Source organism: Fragaria vesca, linkage group LG7 (genome assembly GCF_000184155.1).
Source record: "Fragaria vesca subsp. vesca linkage group LG7, FraVesHawaii_1.0, whole genome shotgun sequence".
In the NCBI taxonomy this organism is placed as follows: Eukaryota; Viridiplantae; Streptophyta; class Magnoliopsida; order Rosales; family Rosaceae; genus Fragaria; species Fragaria vesca.
In genome coordinates, this window is record NC_020497.1 from 19,889,767 (window position 1) to 19,903,343 (window position 13,577).

A 13,577-nucleotide genomic window follows, 5' to 3' on the forward strand; every position below is an offset into this window, starting at 1 on the left:
TTATTTCTTCCATCTGCAGGTCTCCATATAATATGACATTTGGAGTCTCAACTCGATCCCTTCCGGGAAGTTTGTGATAGAAACAATATCAGCTCTGTCGAGGTTTGTCAAATACACTAAGATGTGAAAATGCAACTCAATTTGTTAGTTTTGTTTGGTGCTGGAAAACTTGCATCAGGCATTTGAACTGTATTGCATGTAGTTTTGTATTCTGTGTTGAAGTTTAGTTTGCTAATCACTATTCAAATACTCGTAGTATTCAATGGCTTTATAACAATGTATTATGTCATCTTAATCAAGCTACTAATCAAACACAAGCTGCCATTGCTGGTTGTAAACTGTGATACTCAAACACTCTCAAGGGTTGATATTTGTCAATAAAGTAAATAGTTCGAACTTTTAAATGTAACATATTTAGTAGCAAAACATATATGTTGAACAACAGCGTGAGACTCTTTTATAGATAGTATTGTAAGTTTTAGTAGCAAAACATATATATGTAGTAGCCTTTCCAGAGTAGTATGCTCCAATTTCCGGCAAATATCTGAAAATGGGTACGTTACAGGCATTTTGTCACAGCCAGGATATATGGTTCTGAGGATGCCCTGGGAATAGGTTTAACAGAGGCTATTCAAGATGGGATGGTGGAAAGAGAAAACATTTTTGTTACCTCTATGTTATGGGGTAGTCATCATCATTACCCTGTTGTTTCAGTGCTCTAAAGTAAGCACAGATTCTAGATTACTTACTTATCAACACCAAATTCATTTCTTAATCTACTGGCTAAATTTTGAACTAGGCAGATGGTTATGTTGGTTGATAACTTGATATTGTGGACTTCAATGGTAGCTTTTTGGCTGGTGCGAATCGGATAATATTAGTGATTACTAAGGTATTAAGCTGCTCATTGGTACTTATGTAATGTGGCATTGATTCATGCAGTTTTCTAATTGGACTTTCTAATGACAGGTTGGGGACTGTTTTAATTTGTATTGGTGATTGAGTTGCGGAGGACTGGAGGCCGCTGTAAAGAAGAAGCTTAAGATTAGTTTCAGTGGCCTTTGCTTGTACTTATTTATATATTATCCATCCAAATGAGTTCCCCTTGGTGCTTGTTTGCAGTGTTATAAGCATTCATCTGATGAGTTCAAAGTCTTCGGTTCGGTTGGAGTAGCTAGCTGGAGTTGCATCAGAGATTCAAAAGGAAAAGAAGGTATGCACTTCTTAGTTATGTGTATGCATGTGTCCAGTTCATTGTTTAAAGCCATTGATATCAGTTTATGTGTATAGCATTATCCATTCTCATGCGTATTTTGTACTTTCTGTTGAATGAATTGGAACTTGAACTTCTATCATTTACATGAACTCCAAATTGAGTTCTTTGGCTGTGTTTTGGTGCAGGGGGTGTGACGTGTAAGTTATGGTGAGCTTTTTGTTACAAACTCAGGGAATCACCTCTTTGAATTGAACAAGACATCTGGGGAGAAGCATGAGTGAACACTGTGAACCCAAAGTCTCATCTATCTTAGCACATTGCCCTCTCAGCACATTGCCTCTCCCACTACCAGGACCACCTGAGAATGAGGTCAACATAATGTAATAACCTCTTCTAAGGCAACATAACTGATCATTCATAAGAATGACATACTTCTTTGCTATCATTTCTAAGTATAACTTGGTCTGATTCGTCGAACGCTTCTCTTTTGGTTCAGATGTTTTACTTTACCACGGTGAATGATCCTTCCTAGTAAAGCTTATTCATCTTCAAGACTTCAACGTACGTATGAGAAACTTCTTGTTTGTTTACGTGTGTTAGCTAGATTGATCATGCAAACAATCTCACAGCTCTCATTTAGGTAACAAGTGTATATGTAAAACTGTGCTTCGAGTAGTTCCATGGTGGTGGCATTCAAATGTTTGTGCCTATTTCGAGCCCTGTGCTCAGTTTGGTATTCTAAAGCTTTGAATTTGTATGCCAAATCTGTTCGTGTATTAGATTTTCGAATCATTTTTGTGGTCTCTAAGATGATATGAAGAACAACATTGTCTAAGATGGTTGATTGCTAAGTCCAGGAACAACAATCGCAGATTTTTGACGAATTAAAAAGAAGATGGGTTGGGTTTATTCTTGTTTCTCTCTCAAAGGAGCAAAGAGATATGGGTTGGGGTTGTTGCAAAAGTGTAGAGAAAGATGGAGAGAAGAAGAATCGACAAAGGAAGAGGAAAGAGTTAGAGTGATATGCTTTATCTCTTTTCTTCTTCTTTTTTAATTAAAAAAAAGCTGAAAATAATTAAGTTAACAGTGTTAATCTCTGTTAAGTTGGTGGACTGATGTCACGATATGAGGGGTAGGCACAGGTTTGGCACATAATTTTTGAGCATAGGTGATTTACTCTCGTAATATACACATTCAAAAACTGCATGCTAAATCGGCGTCGCTCATATCGATTGAATTGAAAGCTGGATCGCTACCACGAGCCTTAAACGGCACCCCGTATTGGAGATCAAAGAGGCAGATCTCTGTCTTCTGGAATCTAAAAGCGACGAGGTAAAGGGCCGGCTATTGGCGTTGATGTGGCTCTCGTCTTGTATTCCATGAGAAGGAGACGATGGGCTCCACCACTGACGGTGGTGTTCGACAAAACCCTAGAAATGAGTTGTGAGGGGATCAGAGAGAGAGAGAGAGAACGCGAGAACGAATCGAGAATAATCCTTCATAAGATTTTAAGTTTTATTTTTTATTTTTATGGTGGACGGTAAAAAACCCGACACCTATGACCACCTAGACACGCGTTAGTTCTCCCTAAGATGCATAAGATCCAGTTCGTTTGTTTTTTATTCACCAAAAAAATTATAGCAAACTAGGCCTTATGCAAGCTTGACGAAACTGACGCGTGTCTAAACGGTCAATGGTGTAGTGGATCTATCGGGCTTAACGGCCCACCTTAAAAAAAAAAAAAAAAAAAAACGTAAGATGTCTGCTAGTCTTGCCTGGCATGGGTACGTCACGATGCCTATGTTCGCATGACGAAAGGAGTGCAAGACTTGTAGTCGGCCGTTCACTGTCTTCCGGTGGAGACCGGACTGGCCGTGACGCCCGGTTCAAGAAAGACAGAGATTTGATGAGGGTTTTTGTAAATATGTGTGATGATGGATGTAGGCTTTTGCTAAGAGAATTGGGGGGAGTAAAGTTGCCAAGGGATACAAGGGAGTTTGATCAAAACCAGGGTTGCGCATGATACTGCAGAGCCTCAAAGGTTCACTGAGAGGATCACTGTCCTGCTCCTCACTGTGGATGGCTGGATGCCATTGAGGTCACTTGCATGATCTTTCTCTAAGCTCTATATATCTGAACTTGAATTTGATCAAAACCAGAAATTGATGTAATGGATGGTTTGTATAATATGTTGTCGTGCGATTCTCATAGCTTGAATGTATCGGGGCTCGATCACTTGTTATGCTCATGTGAAATTCTTTTTTCCAAAGACATTGCACTTAAACTTTACTGAATCAACCATTAGGAATCTGCACTCGATTCCTTTGTGATCACTGGTAAGTGGTAACGGGTTAGGGGGACATTGTTCCATCTTCTGTGTAGAAAAGGGTGATGTGGGGAAAGAAGAATATATGTTTTAGCATTTCAGATAATAGCATTTCATGGAATCTAGTTTTCAACTGCATTTCTCTTTCATGTGGATGATTTATAGAAGTAGGATTTAGAACTACACTGTGCTAAAGCAAATTGGGGTTTAAGTGGTGAGATACAGTCAAACTCCTATAATAAGATAAATCTGAATCTTGGTTGAAATGGATGTAGAGATTTCTGAACATAGTTATTTCTGCTATAGGAATCTTAAGCGATAGGAATCTTATTTGAACCATAGGTGTGGTGTGGTGGGTTTTAATACAAAACACTACCCTGCAATAATCTGGAAGACCTGCCATGTATTTCATATTGACAATAGGTTCTTTGAAAAAGATGTCAAATTTCTTGACAATAGGTTCTTTGAAAAAGAAAGCTTGTTTCATTAGCTGACATGTTAAATTTCTTGTTTTCACCTAGCTAACCTCATGGTTAAAGCAATCAAATAGTTACAAAATGTTTTTAACACTTTGCGTTGTATTAGGGTGCTGATGTAATGGTGTGATTTGTACGGTACCTTGTATGCAATGGTTTTATTGGGTTCACATATTAGTATTGAAAATGGGCCACCGGCAAATCTCCAATCTAATGACGCACACCAAAAAGTGGTATTTTCACATAGCAAATTTCCAATGTTGAAGCAGATGATGATTCTGATTGCAGATGAACATACTTAATGCGTTTTTAATTTTCCTAATGAATAGATTCGGAATGGTTTGATCAATTCAACAAGAAGAAAGAAAACATGCAGAATTGTTCCAGGAAAGTGATAAACATGCTCATAATAATGGGGTTTGATCAAATCAATATCAACAAGGAGAGCATTGAAATTTTATACTAGTCTATGAATAAAATAGCTGATATTTTCATTTTAGTTTTGATGGACTAGACTATTTTACACTATTATAATGTTTGACGAGAGATGCCACCCTAAATATCAAACCACGCCTAGCGTATAAAACCCTGGGAATCAATTCAACTAGACAAAACTTTACTATGATATATATATATGTTACTTATAATGGTACCAAGTTTAGGAGTTAGTTATTTTATTGTGAGTAATAACAATAGCATATCTTCAAGAAATAGAATTGATAGTACTTCGATTTCAGATTTTATATGATTAATTAGTTTCTCCCAATAACCCATGGAAATGAGTTGTACCTCTTGTATTTGAATAACAAATTATATGAATATAAGCAAGTTGAATGTTAATTAACGCATGTATGCAAATGCAAGTAGTATGAGAAGTTTACCACAGACTGTGATCATGCTAATGAATGGTACGGAATTGAAAATAGTATGAGAAGTTTGTCATAAGAATGTGATCATGTTATGAGAATGTATTAGAGGCCTCTAATCCTCAATATAGAACATTAGTACTTACGTACTCCTTACGCCACGAAATGGCATTCCCACATTGGTGATGATAACGGTGGCCAAGCAACTTCACTCACCTACAGGAATGAACTACAACAATATCCTAAATTTGTTCATATGAAGATTGAGTCGTTAATGTTTTGGATAATGAATTTGCATTAGTATAGAGTGAGAATGAACTCAACAACTTAGAGTAAGGTAAATGTTCTTAATTACTAAAGCTACACGTCGATCTACTCGAAAAGAGGTAACGAGGTATAGTGACCCGTACAATACGGAGTATAGGATATTTAACCAACCAGCTGTCCAACTCCCAACTCCCAACTCCCTCGTACATTGTTTTAGCCTACCAATCGGTGGCTATATGCAGCCCATGCTACTCGATTCAGTACATAGTTTCTGGAAGAAAATGAATCAAACCAAAACAAATCAACTCAACTCTCCGATTCTTGGATCCCTAATTGCAGACAGTCAAAACATTGAAACTCTGATATATAATTGATCAAGTCAATTATTCAAAAGCTGCTTGCTAAAAGGGCGGGGCCTCTGTGTCCCTCAGCTAGCTAGCTGGTCCTTGTTGCTTCTGCTTCGCATTGCCTTTTCGTTTTCGGGGCAACAATGAATGAATGAGTTTTCAGAACAAGAAAAGGCCAATTTGTGGAATCCCATTTTTCTATTCAGCTTGAATTTTCGCCAGAAGATCGAGTCTCAGTTTTCTGTTTCTTACAAATCAAGAAACTCACAAGCTGTCTGATTTCCTCGCTGCCCAATGGGATTGTTTATTTTAGGGTTTATAAGATTCTGGGTTCGAATATATGCTGCACGTAGAACGCATAAAACAAGTAGCTGGGTTCAAGTCAAAGCAATGCTATTACTTGGGAGTTAAGAAAATCTCTGAATATTAATATTGCATTGTTGAAAATTAACACATGATTATGATTATTCTGGGTTTGCTTGAAGAATATACTATCTATGCCGCTAACGTGTTCCTCATCATATTGTTAGGCTTGATTTGATTTTAGAGAGAATCGGAAGCGTGTAGCTATTTTCAACCTTGAAATACAGATTCGAAGCCCTTCACAGTTCACGGCATACATACTTGGTTTTTTCTTTTTTTTTTCTTAGTTTCTTACTTCGATCTGGTTATCATGTTCCCAGAATCTCATTCCCTGTACTAATTTTTTTGTTTTTGATTTTGTTTTTTGATTTGTTTTAAGTAAATCATTAACATATTGATTATGTGACACCCACTAAAACTAGAATCGAAGATTCCCCTTTGCAATACATTTTTATAAACGATCTGAAAAGTGCAGCTCATGATAAACATGTGCTGCTCCATGCCATCAATATGCAACTGCAGAGACTATTGCCTCCAGAACTTTTTGACAACTTTGGAAAGGCGAAGCCATGAGAAACGTCTAATTCAACCAATCACGCAAACTCTATTTTAATTTGGCTTTTCGTTTTACTTTATTGATCTTTCTGGCTCTTTACGTGGGCGGGCGATGTAAAGTGTTTTATATAACTCTTCAACTAATTCCCAACCACATCAGTTTATGCATACAGCTTGTAAAAATAATATTGTTAATGAAAATCTTGAAACATGATAAATGCCACGAAGTTTTATTATACATATGTGTCAACGAGATCAATAAGTTAACATTTAAGCAGACAAGAAACACTTTAACTATGTATTACAGCACAAAATATGACCATATTAACAATTTTATAAACCGAATAAGTGGGTTAATGGTCGAATGTCGGTCTATTTCTTTAAATTTGTTGTAGTGTTTTTTTGTGTGTGTAATTATACGTAAAATACCTAAAATAGAAACATAAATGCTTAAGAAACCTAACCGCAGGTCACGCCGTTGGTTCATGAAAACTACTAAGTACCAACCGCAATTAGGCCCCACGGTGGTGTTTAATATCTTTAATGAATAATAAATTACCTTTCTAAAAATAGTCAGTCAAACCTCTTGAAAAGGCAACTCTCACTTTTTCTGATGAGTTTTCCCAACACTCTTTTTTTAAATTAAACCCGGTCTTCCTCGTAATTTCCATTTTCGTTTTGGGTTCCTCCAGCTGTCGCTGTCTTTGACCAAATAAACGCAAATCTATGTGTCTCCAGCTCGGACTGGGGCCCAACCGTAACCCACACGTGTGCCCAAGTTTCTAGTAGTATTTCTTGTGTGCCGGAAAATGGTGACATAGGAAGATTACATCGGAAACTACATTATTCATAAAATCATAATGTTAATGTTTTTTTCTCAGGTATTTGAGAAAAAAAGAGCTATCCTGATGAGATTACGGCGAGTAGTGTGCTGACGTGTACGTAAATTAGAAAGACGTAGCATATTGTTTTAAGAAATTGAATGAAACAAGGTCATCTAAGAAGCGATTAATAAATTTCATTTTTGTGTTGAGTGAATCTGACTATCGTACATAATTGGATTTTTCATCAACAGTCTAAGATAAGTTACAACAGGAAAAAATTAGATTTGATTTTATCGATTTGAGTTCCGTTAATTTATCTCTCACTAAATATCTCTTACATGAGCATATTATTGTAAATTTTGTATTTTCTGCTCTCTATTTCTCCTGTAGGGAAGGGGAACTACTCAATTATACAAACAAACATACACCAACACCAAATCTGATCGATCCCACACTATTTTGTGATGATAATTGATTCTTGCAACTTACCAAAAATAGCTAATTTGGCAACTAGCCAGGTGCCATTTCTTTGCTCTAACCACTCACATGCAAGAGTTCCATCAAACAATGTCGTTTTTCCCCTCTCTCTGTCGTTTTAACGCCCCCCTTAATATCCGTGGTCCTCCAGAGGGGCCCATATACCGCCACGCATTACAATCCCGTGGCAAAGACCCTCTCCGAGCCCCACCCCACGAGGGCATTACCGTCATTCGACCCCCCCGCCACCGACGACCACCAACTGATAGTGACGACACGTCGCACACACGTCCCTCCCTTCATCGCGGGACCCACGTCCACAACGTGGCCATGTCAGACTCGACGCAACACCCAAGTGTCCTCACGCGCTTTTGCCCGCGAAAGTCTCCCGCCCCCGTACGTGTCTCCCCTGGATCCGCCGGGCCCCACACCCGCCAAATTTTTATTATTATTTTAACTCGCTCAAAATTAGAAGCCAATCATTCTGGTCCGTCAGTTATAAACCGAAATTCACAAAAACCTTAATTATTTATCAAAACCTACCCTACTCGCCCACATATTGGCGCGTGGCTTCCACGCCGGCTGGGGTTGGATTGTGGAACACGTTGGGAAGGACTCTATAAATACCCGAACTCTAAAATTCGAGGACTTTCTTTCTCTCTCTCTCACCAAATTTCGGTTTCTCATATTCTAATTGGGCGTTTTTGAGGGTTTAAGTTTTTCTTTTTGGGGTTTATTTCCAAATTTGCGAAAGCACTCCTGATTTTAGGTAATTTATTTTCCATTAAAGCCTTTGCTCTCTGTTTAACTTGGATTTTGAAATCCTGTTCATCTCAAAGCTCTGGGATTTTGAGTTATTATTTTTTTGTTGTTGGGTTTTACAGGAGAATGAGTTTTTCGTTTTCTTATTCTTTTTCGCCTTATAATTTGCTCTGTTTTCTTGGGCACCAAACAGAGCATTCTGGGTTTTTCCATCCGCCTTATTAAACCTTTTAGTTTTCTTTTTCAAGGTTTCTAAGTCCCGCCGCCACCTGCATTTCCGTCTTCGGATTCAAGCTGCCCCCAACTGGTACGTCGTCGTTTCACCCTTTTTAAACTTCTGGGTTCTTCTTTTTTGTTAGAAAGGTGGAACCTTTTTTGTGTTTATATGCTTGTTAGGTGTTAAAGTTTTGATCTTTAACAGTTTTGGTGAACCGGGTTTGTGTTAGTTTATGTGTTTGTGGTGTGGATTCTAAGGAATTGATAGTTCAGATTTTGTTAACCGGAAAAACTGAATCTGTCGGAAATGTCTTGGAGCTGTTTTTCAGTTGAGCTGATGTGATATAGATATTGTATTAATGTTTGAAAGTTAAAACTTTGATTTATTTAACCAAAATGCTGAATTTGTCTATTTTTTCTTTGCTTCTAGGCAATTGATTGGTCAAGTGTCGATTTGTGTCGTAATCGCGTGAACTATTCTAAACCAGGAAATGAAAAGGAAAATGAAGAGTCATAATCATTGAGGTCATATTTTTGCTTAGGGAAATCTTGACCTTATAACTTTAATGTATATAGTATTTTTCCTCTTGGGTTTGGTCATGCTGGTAATTTCATGAATGCCCAGAAAGTTAAACTGTATATTCTGTGCTGCTTATACATGGTTGTATGGTATATAAGTGTATAGAAGCTTTTGAAATCTGTTCTCTCTTTTAGGAGTTTTTCTTGGTGGGTCACATTTGTCCCTCCATCTATTTCTGTCCATTTCATACCTCAATCTTATGTGTTGTGTCCATAGTGTTATTAAGATTCCATGTTTCGAGTAGGGCCTTCTTTTGTGGTTGTATATGAATATTTCCATACATGTGGGACATGCAAACTTTCTATACCATGTCAGTATGCCCAGTTTCTAGTGTTCTTTCATATTCAAGCAGAAGAATCTGTAATGTTCCGTGTAGTCTATTTTTCTGTTAAATGAAGGCAGTTTACAATATGAAAGTTACCACTTCGAAGCATATGTTTGTGTTTACTGAAATGCTTGTACAGTAGATGATTCTCAACTATATTTGGGGTATACCAAATTATTTTGCATTTTATTTTTACTACCTATTCCTTAGTGGCTAGTTGTTTTTTTTTTTGTAAAGTAATGATTTTATTTAAACAGTTAGTGATTACAATCACTCAAGATGACATCCCTTATAAAATCGGGAGCAACAGTGGCTAGTTGTTTCTTCTACCTTTGCTGTATGTATGTGAGTGTTTCTTCTGTGTTTCCCTCCTTTTGAAAAATTTCATGTGTCTTCTCAGAAAACTCAAAGAATCTGAACAAGTTGCCACTACATTTTAGGGAAATATCATTTTCCGAAGATAACATATATTGACGTCCACTTAAATACTTTTCCTTGTTTTTCTTTATATCTTGTAGTTTCCAGAGGGCTTTAGTCATTATTATTTTAACACCTTTGTTCTTAACGTTAGGTTCATCTGATGAGAAGGCTGAATTGTAAGTCTGAGATTCATTTAGCTTTTAGCATTTTCTCAACCAAAATTAGAACCATCAAAGCATTGTGATTGTTTTCCAATATTGCTTGGAGATGTGCTTCATACCTTGGCATATCTCTCGTTTTAGTAATAATGTTTTGTTACTCACATCTATATTCTGAAAATAGAAAGCTAAAAATGTACTTCCTTGTTGCTTACACTAGTTGGTAAATACATGAGAATTGCAATTCTGTTTGTCGTATGTAATTATGTATCAAATTTCATTGGTCTTTCACTAATGTTATTTATTTGGTCCACTAGATCTAAGAACTCTGTGCTTGATGGATAGCTTGCTTATATAGAAGCAACAAGAAGACACCGAAGAAGACACAATAGAACTAGAAACTGCTTAACACTGCATACACTTCAGAGTGTTGGTTACTTGTAAAGTTTTACTTTGGATAACGAGCAACAAATCTGGATCCCATGGACCTGAAGTCAAACCATATTTCTCCTGTTCTCACTGATCCTGCGCCTTTAGGCAAGTCAAGACTTGGTGTACATTCCAGTCTGTTATCATATTCACCTCCTGGAACAGCTTTTCCAGCAGACCTTCTCTTAACCATCCCTAGGAGGAAGAATGCATTTCTTGATGATGTTCGCTCTAGCTCTTGGCTTGATGCTATGAAATCTTCATCACCTCCTCACAGAAAGATAACTAAGGATGTTAACAATGACTCTGCAGCAACTGAGTATGATATTGCCTATCGCACATGGATGGTAATAATTATTTCTTTTCTCATGTGTTGTATCTCTTTGATGTTTTGGCAACCTTCTAAACAAGTTTTTTATGCAGTAGTCCACATCTGTCTAATCTTGCAGGTTAAGTATCCGTCAGCTCTTACATCCTTTGAGCAAATCTCTAATTACGCCAAGGGAAAGAGAATAGCATTGTTTCTCGATTATGATGGGACTCTTTCGCCAATTGTAGATAACCCTGACTGTGCCTTTATGTCTGATGCTGTAAGAATATCTAGATTGTGTAAAACATTACCCTTTTTACTTCTACTTCAATTACTTGGTTGCTCATAGAAGGTGTTCTAATCATTTCAGATGCGAATGGCAGTAAAAAGAGTGGCAAAACATTTCCCAACAGCAATAATTAGTGGAAGAAGCCATGACAAGGTAATCTCTACTTAATGCTTTTGGTAATATCCTGATTTTCTCCTTGTTACTATATAATTTCAACAATCGGTCTTGATGTGCTGATTTTGACTGTAGCATGTTCAATGACTTTTTCTATCAGGTGTATGAGTTTGTTGGACTAAATGAACTATACTATGCGGGTAGTCATGGGATGGACATAATGGCCCCTGTTCTACAATCAGTAGTTGGTGACCATAGACATGGCTTTAGGTCTACTGACAAACAGGTAATTGTTACAAGGATCTCATAAGACTAATATGTTTGATTTGTTTTTTTGTTCTCTTATCTATTATGTTAATCTTCCTTGTGAAAATTTCAGGGCAACGATGTTAATGTGTTCCAGCCCGCTGCAGAGTTTTTACCTATGATTGGCGAGGTTTGTTGAGTGTATTATCTGCAATAGATTGCTTTAATGCAATTAACCAGCAGTTCCCCTTTTCCTTCTCAATTACTTGATAGTTTAGCGTCTGGTTGCTTATGCTTGAACAGGTTCTTAAATCCCTAGAAGAAAGTACCAAAGACATTGAAGGATCTAAAGTTGAGAATAACAAGTTCTGCGTCTCTGTACACTACCGCAATGTAGATGAGAAGGTAATCTTGATTATACTGAGTTAGTGGGGTTTTCTTTTACTCTTAGTTTAGCTCAGCAGTGGGACTCTGGGACCATTACAAAATTATTACTTCTTGTTTACCTCTATTTACTTTTTGTTTCCAGAATTGGGCTGTAGTTGCACAGCGGGTTCACGACATTCTTAAAAACTACCCACGCCTGCGTTTGACTCATGGACGGAAGGTATGAAGCGTCAAATCAAGAGTTCAACTTTAGTCTGTTATTTTGCATGTGTAATTATTCATTTATCTAAATTTTTTGTTTCTGTATTTGTAGGTTTTAGAGGTCCGACCAGTGATAAATTGGGATAAAGGGAAGGCAGTCACATTTTTACTTGAATCTCTAGGTGAGTATTGAGTATTATTTTCTCTTCATATTACTTACTGTTCTGAAGTGTATTCTCAACATCATTGAATTCCATCTAAATTGTCACTACCTTAAATTTTGTATTAGGGCTAAGCAATTGTGACAATGTGCTCCCAATATATATTGGAGACGACCGCACAGATGAAGACGCATTCAAGGTAAATTTTTGAAAAGCTATGAGGGATGTATCTGATGGATTTGAATTCTAATTCTCAATTGTAAATCAAGTAAATCAAATCTGAACTTGTAACAGGTTCTGAGGGAAGGAAACAAAGGTTATGGTATTTTAGTCTCTGCGGTGCCAAAGGAAAGCAATGCGTATTACTCACTAAGGGACCCCTCAGAGGTACAAGGTTTATTGTGTTTAAAAATTTGCCGTGGTGTAGGCTTCCTTCTTTTTGGTCTACACTTCCATCAGATAAGAGTTAGTTTCCTCACTCAAGCGTTGTAATTTATGTAGGTAATGGAGTTTCTCAAGTCACTGGTGCTATGGAGGAAGTCAAGTGCTCTATAAATATGAGATATTAATACAATAGAGAAAGAGGAGACAGGATCATTGGTCTGAGTCATACATATATATATATATATATATATATATATATGATTGATGAAGCCAAAGCGAGCCAGTCGTTTTTTTTGACTTGTCTAGAATGCAGAAGTATACCAAGTTTTTGGAATAGTAGGATATATTGGATAGAAGAAGACCTTTATTATATCATCAACGTCGAAGATGTTGGTGGTGCCTAATTGAGTCCGTCTGCCTCTGCTCAAAGCTTGCTTTAGTCTGTAAATTCCTTGCGTTTATTTATATCTGGGCATCTTCTATATTTATGCCGAAGGAACGCCATCATTATTTCTTTCTTTATTTCTTTGTGAAGGCGAGGTTCATCCTCACTTCTGAGATGTATTATTATTCATTTCTTCGTTTTCCTTTTCGATTTTGATTCAAGTATACTGTCTCCCTCCTTGATTATTTTTAATGAAATCCCATTGAGTTACATAGATGCTGATAAACTGATTCTTTCCCATCGGTCATGTTCATATGTTTTGGTATCTACTCGATACATGAAATACACTCAACCTTGCAGGCTCGACCCTCCTGTTGAGAATGAGGCCATGAGGGGCTGGATCAGGAAATATATCATTATATGACTGAAACATCCTCTTCTTGGTGACAGCCTGGTGAGTGATCTGTGATCGCTTGCCGCTGAAGGTTCCAGC

General features: G+C 37.2%; 2 protein-coding genes and 1 non-coding gene across 3 annotated transcripts in view; all 3 read left to right on the forward strand.

The window, feature by feature from the left end:
- The window catches only part of LOC101310948 (putative disease resistance protein At3g14460-like), a 192,395-nt gene that overhangs the window by 8,975 nt on the left and 169,843 nt on the right, over positions 1-13,577 (forward strand). The window lies entirely within an intron of this gene.
- On the forward strand, positions 15-2,049 carry LOC101309973. Its single transcript, XR_185291.1, has 6 exons — positions 15-102; positions 566-723; positions 804-892; positions 970-1,213; positions 1,402-1,596; positions 1,713-2,049. It is a non-coding gene; the product is annotated as an uncharacterized LOC101309973 (transcript).
- LOC101305798 (trehalose-phosphate phosphatase A-like) lies at positions 10,661-12,870 on the forward strand. Its single transcript, XM_004307768.1, has 11 exons — positions 10,661-10,954; positions 11,057-11,197; positions 11,288-11,359; positions 11,481-11,606; positions 11,700-11,756; positions 11,870-11,971; positions 12,096-12,173; positions 12,267-12,336; positions 12,444-12,514; positions 12,610-12,702; positions 12,817-12,870. Exons 1-11 carry the CDS (start codon positions 10,661-10,663, stop codon positions 12,868-12,870), a joined length of 1,158 nt encoding a protein of 385 aa, XP_004307816.1.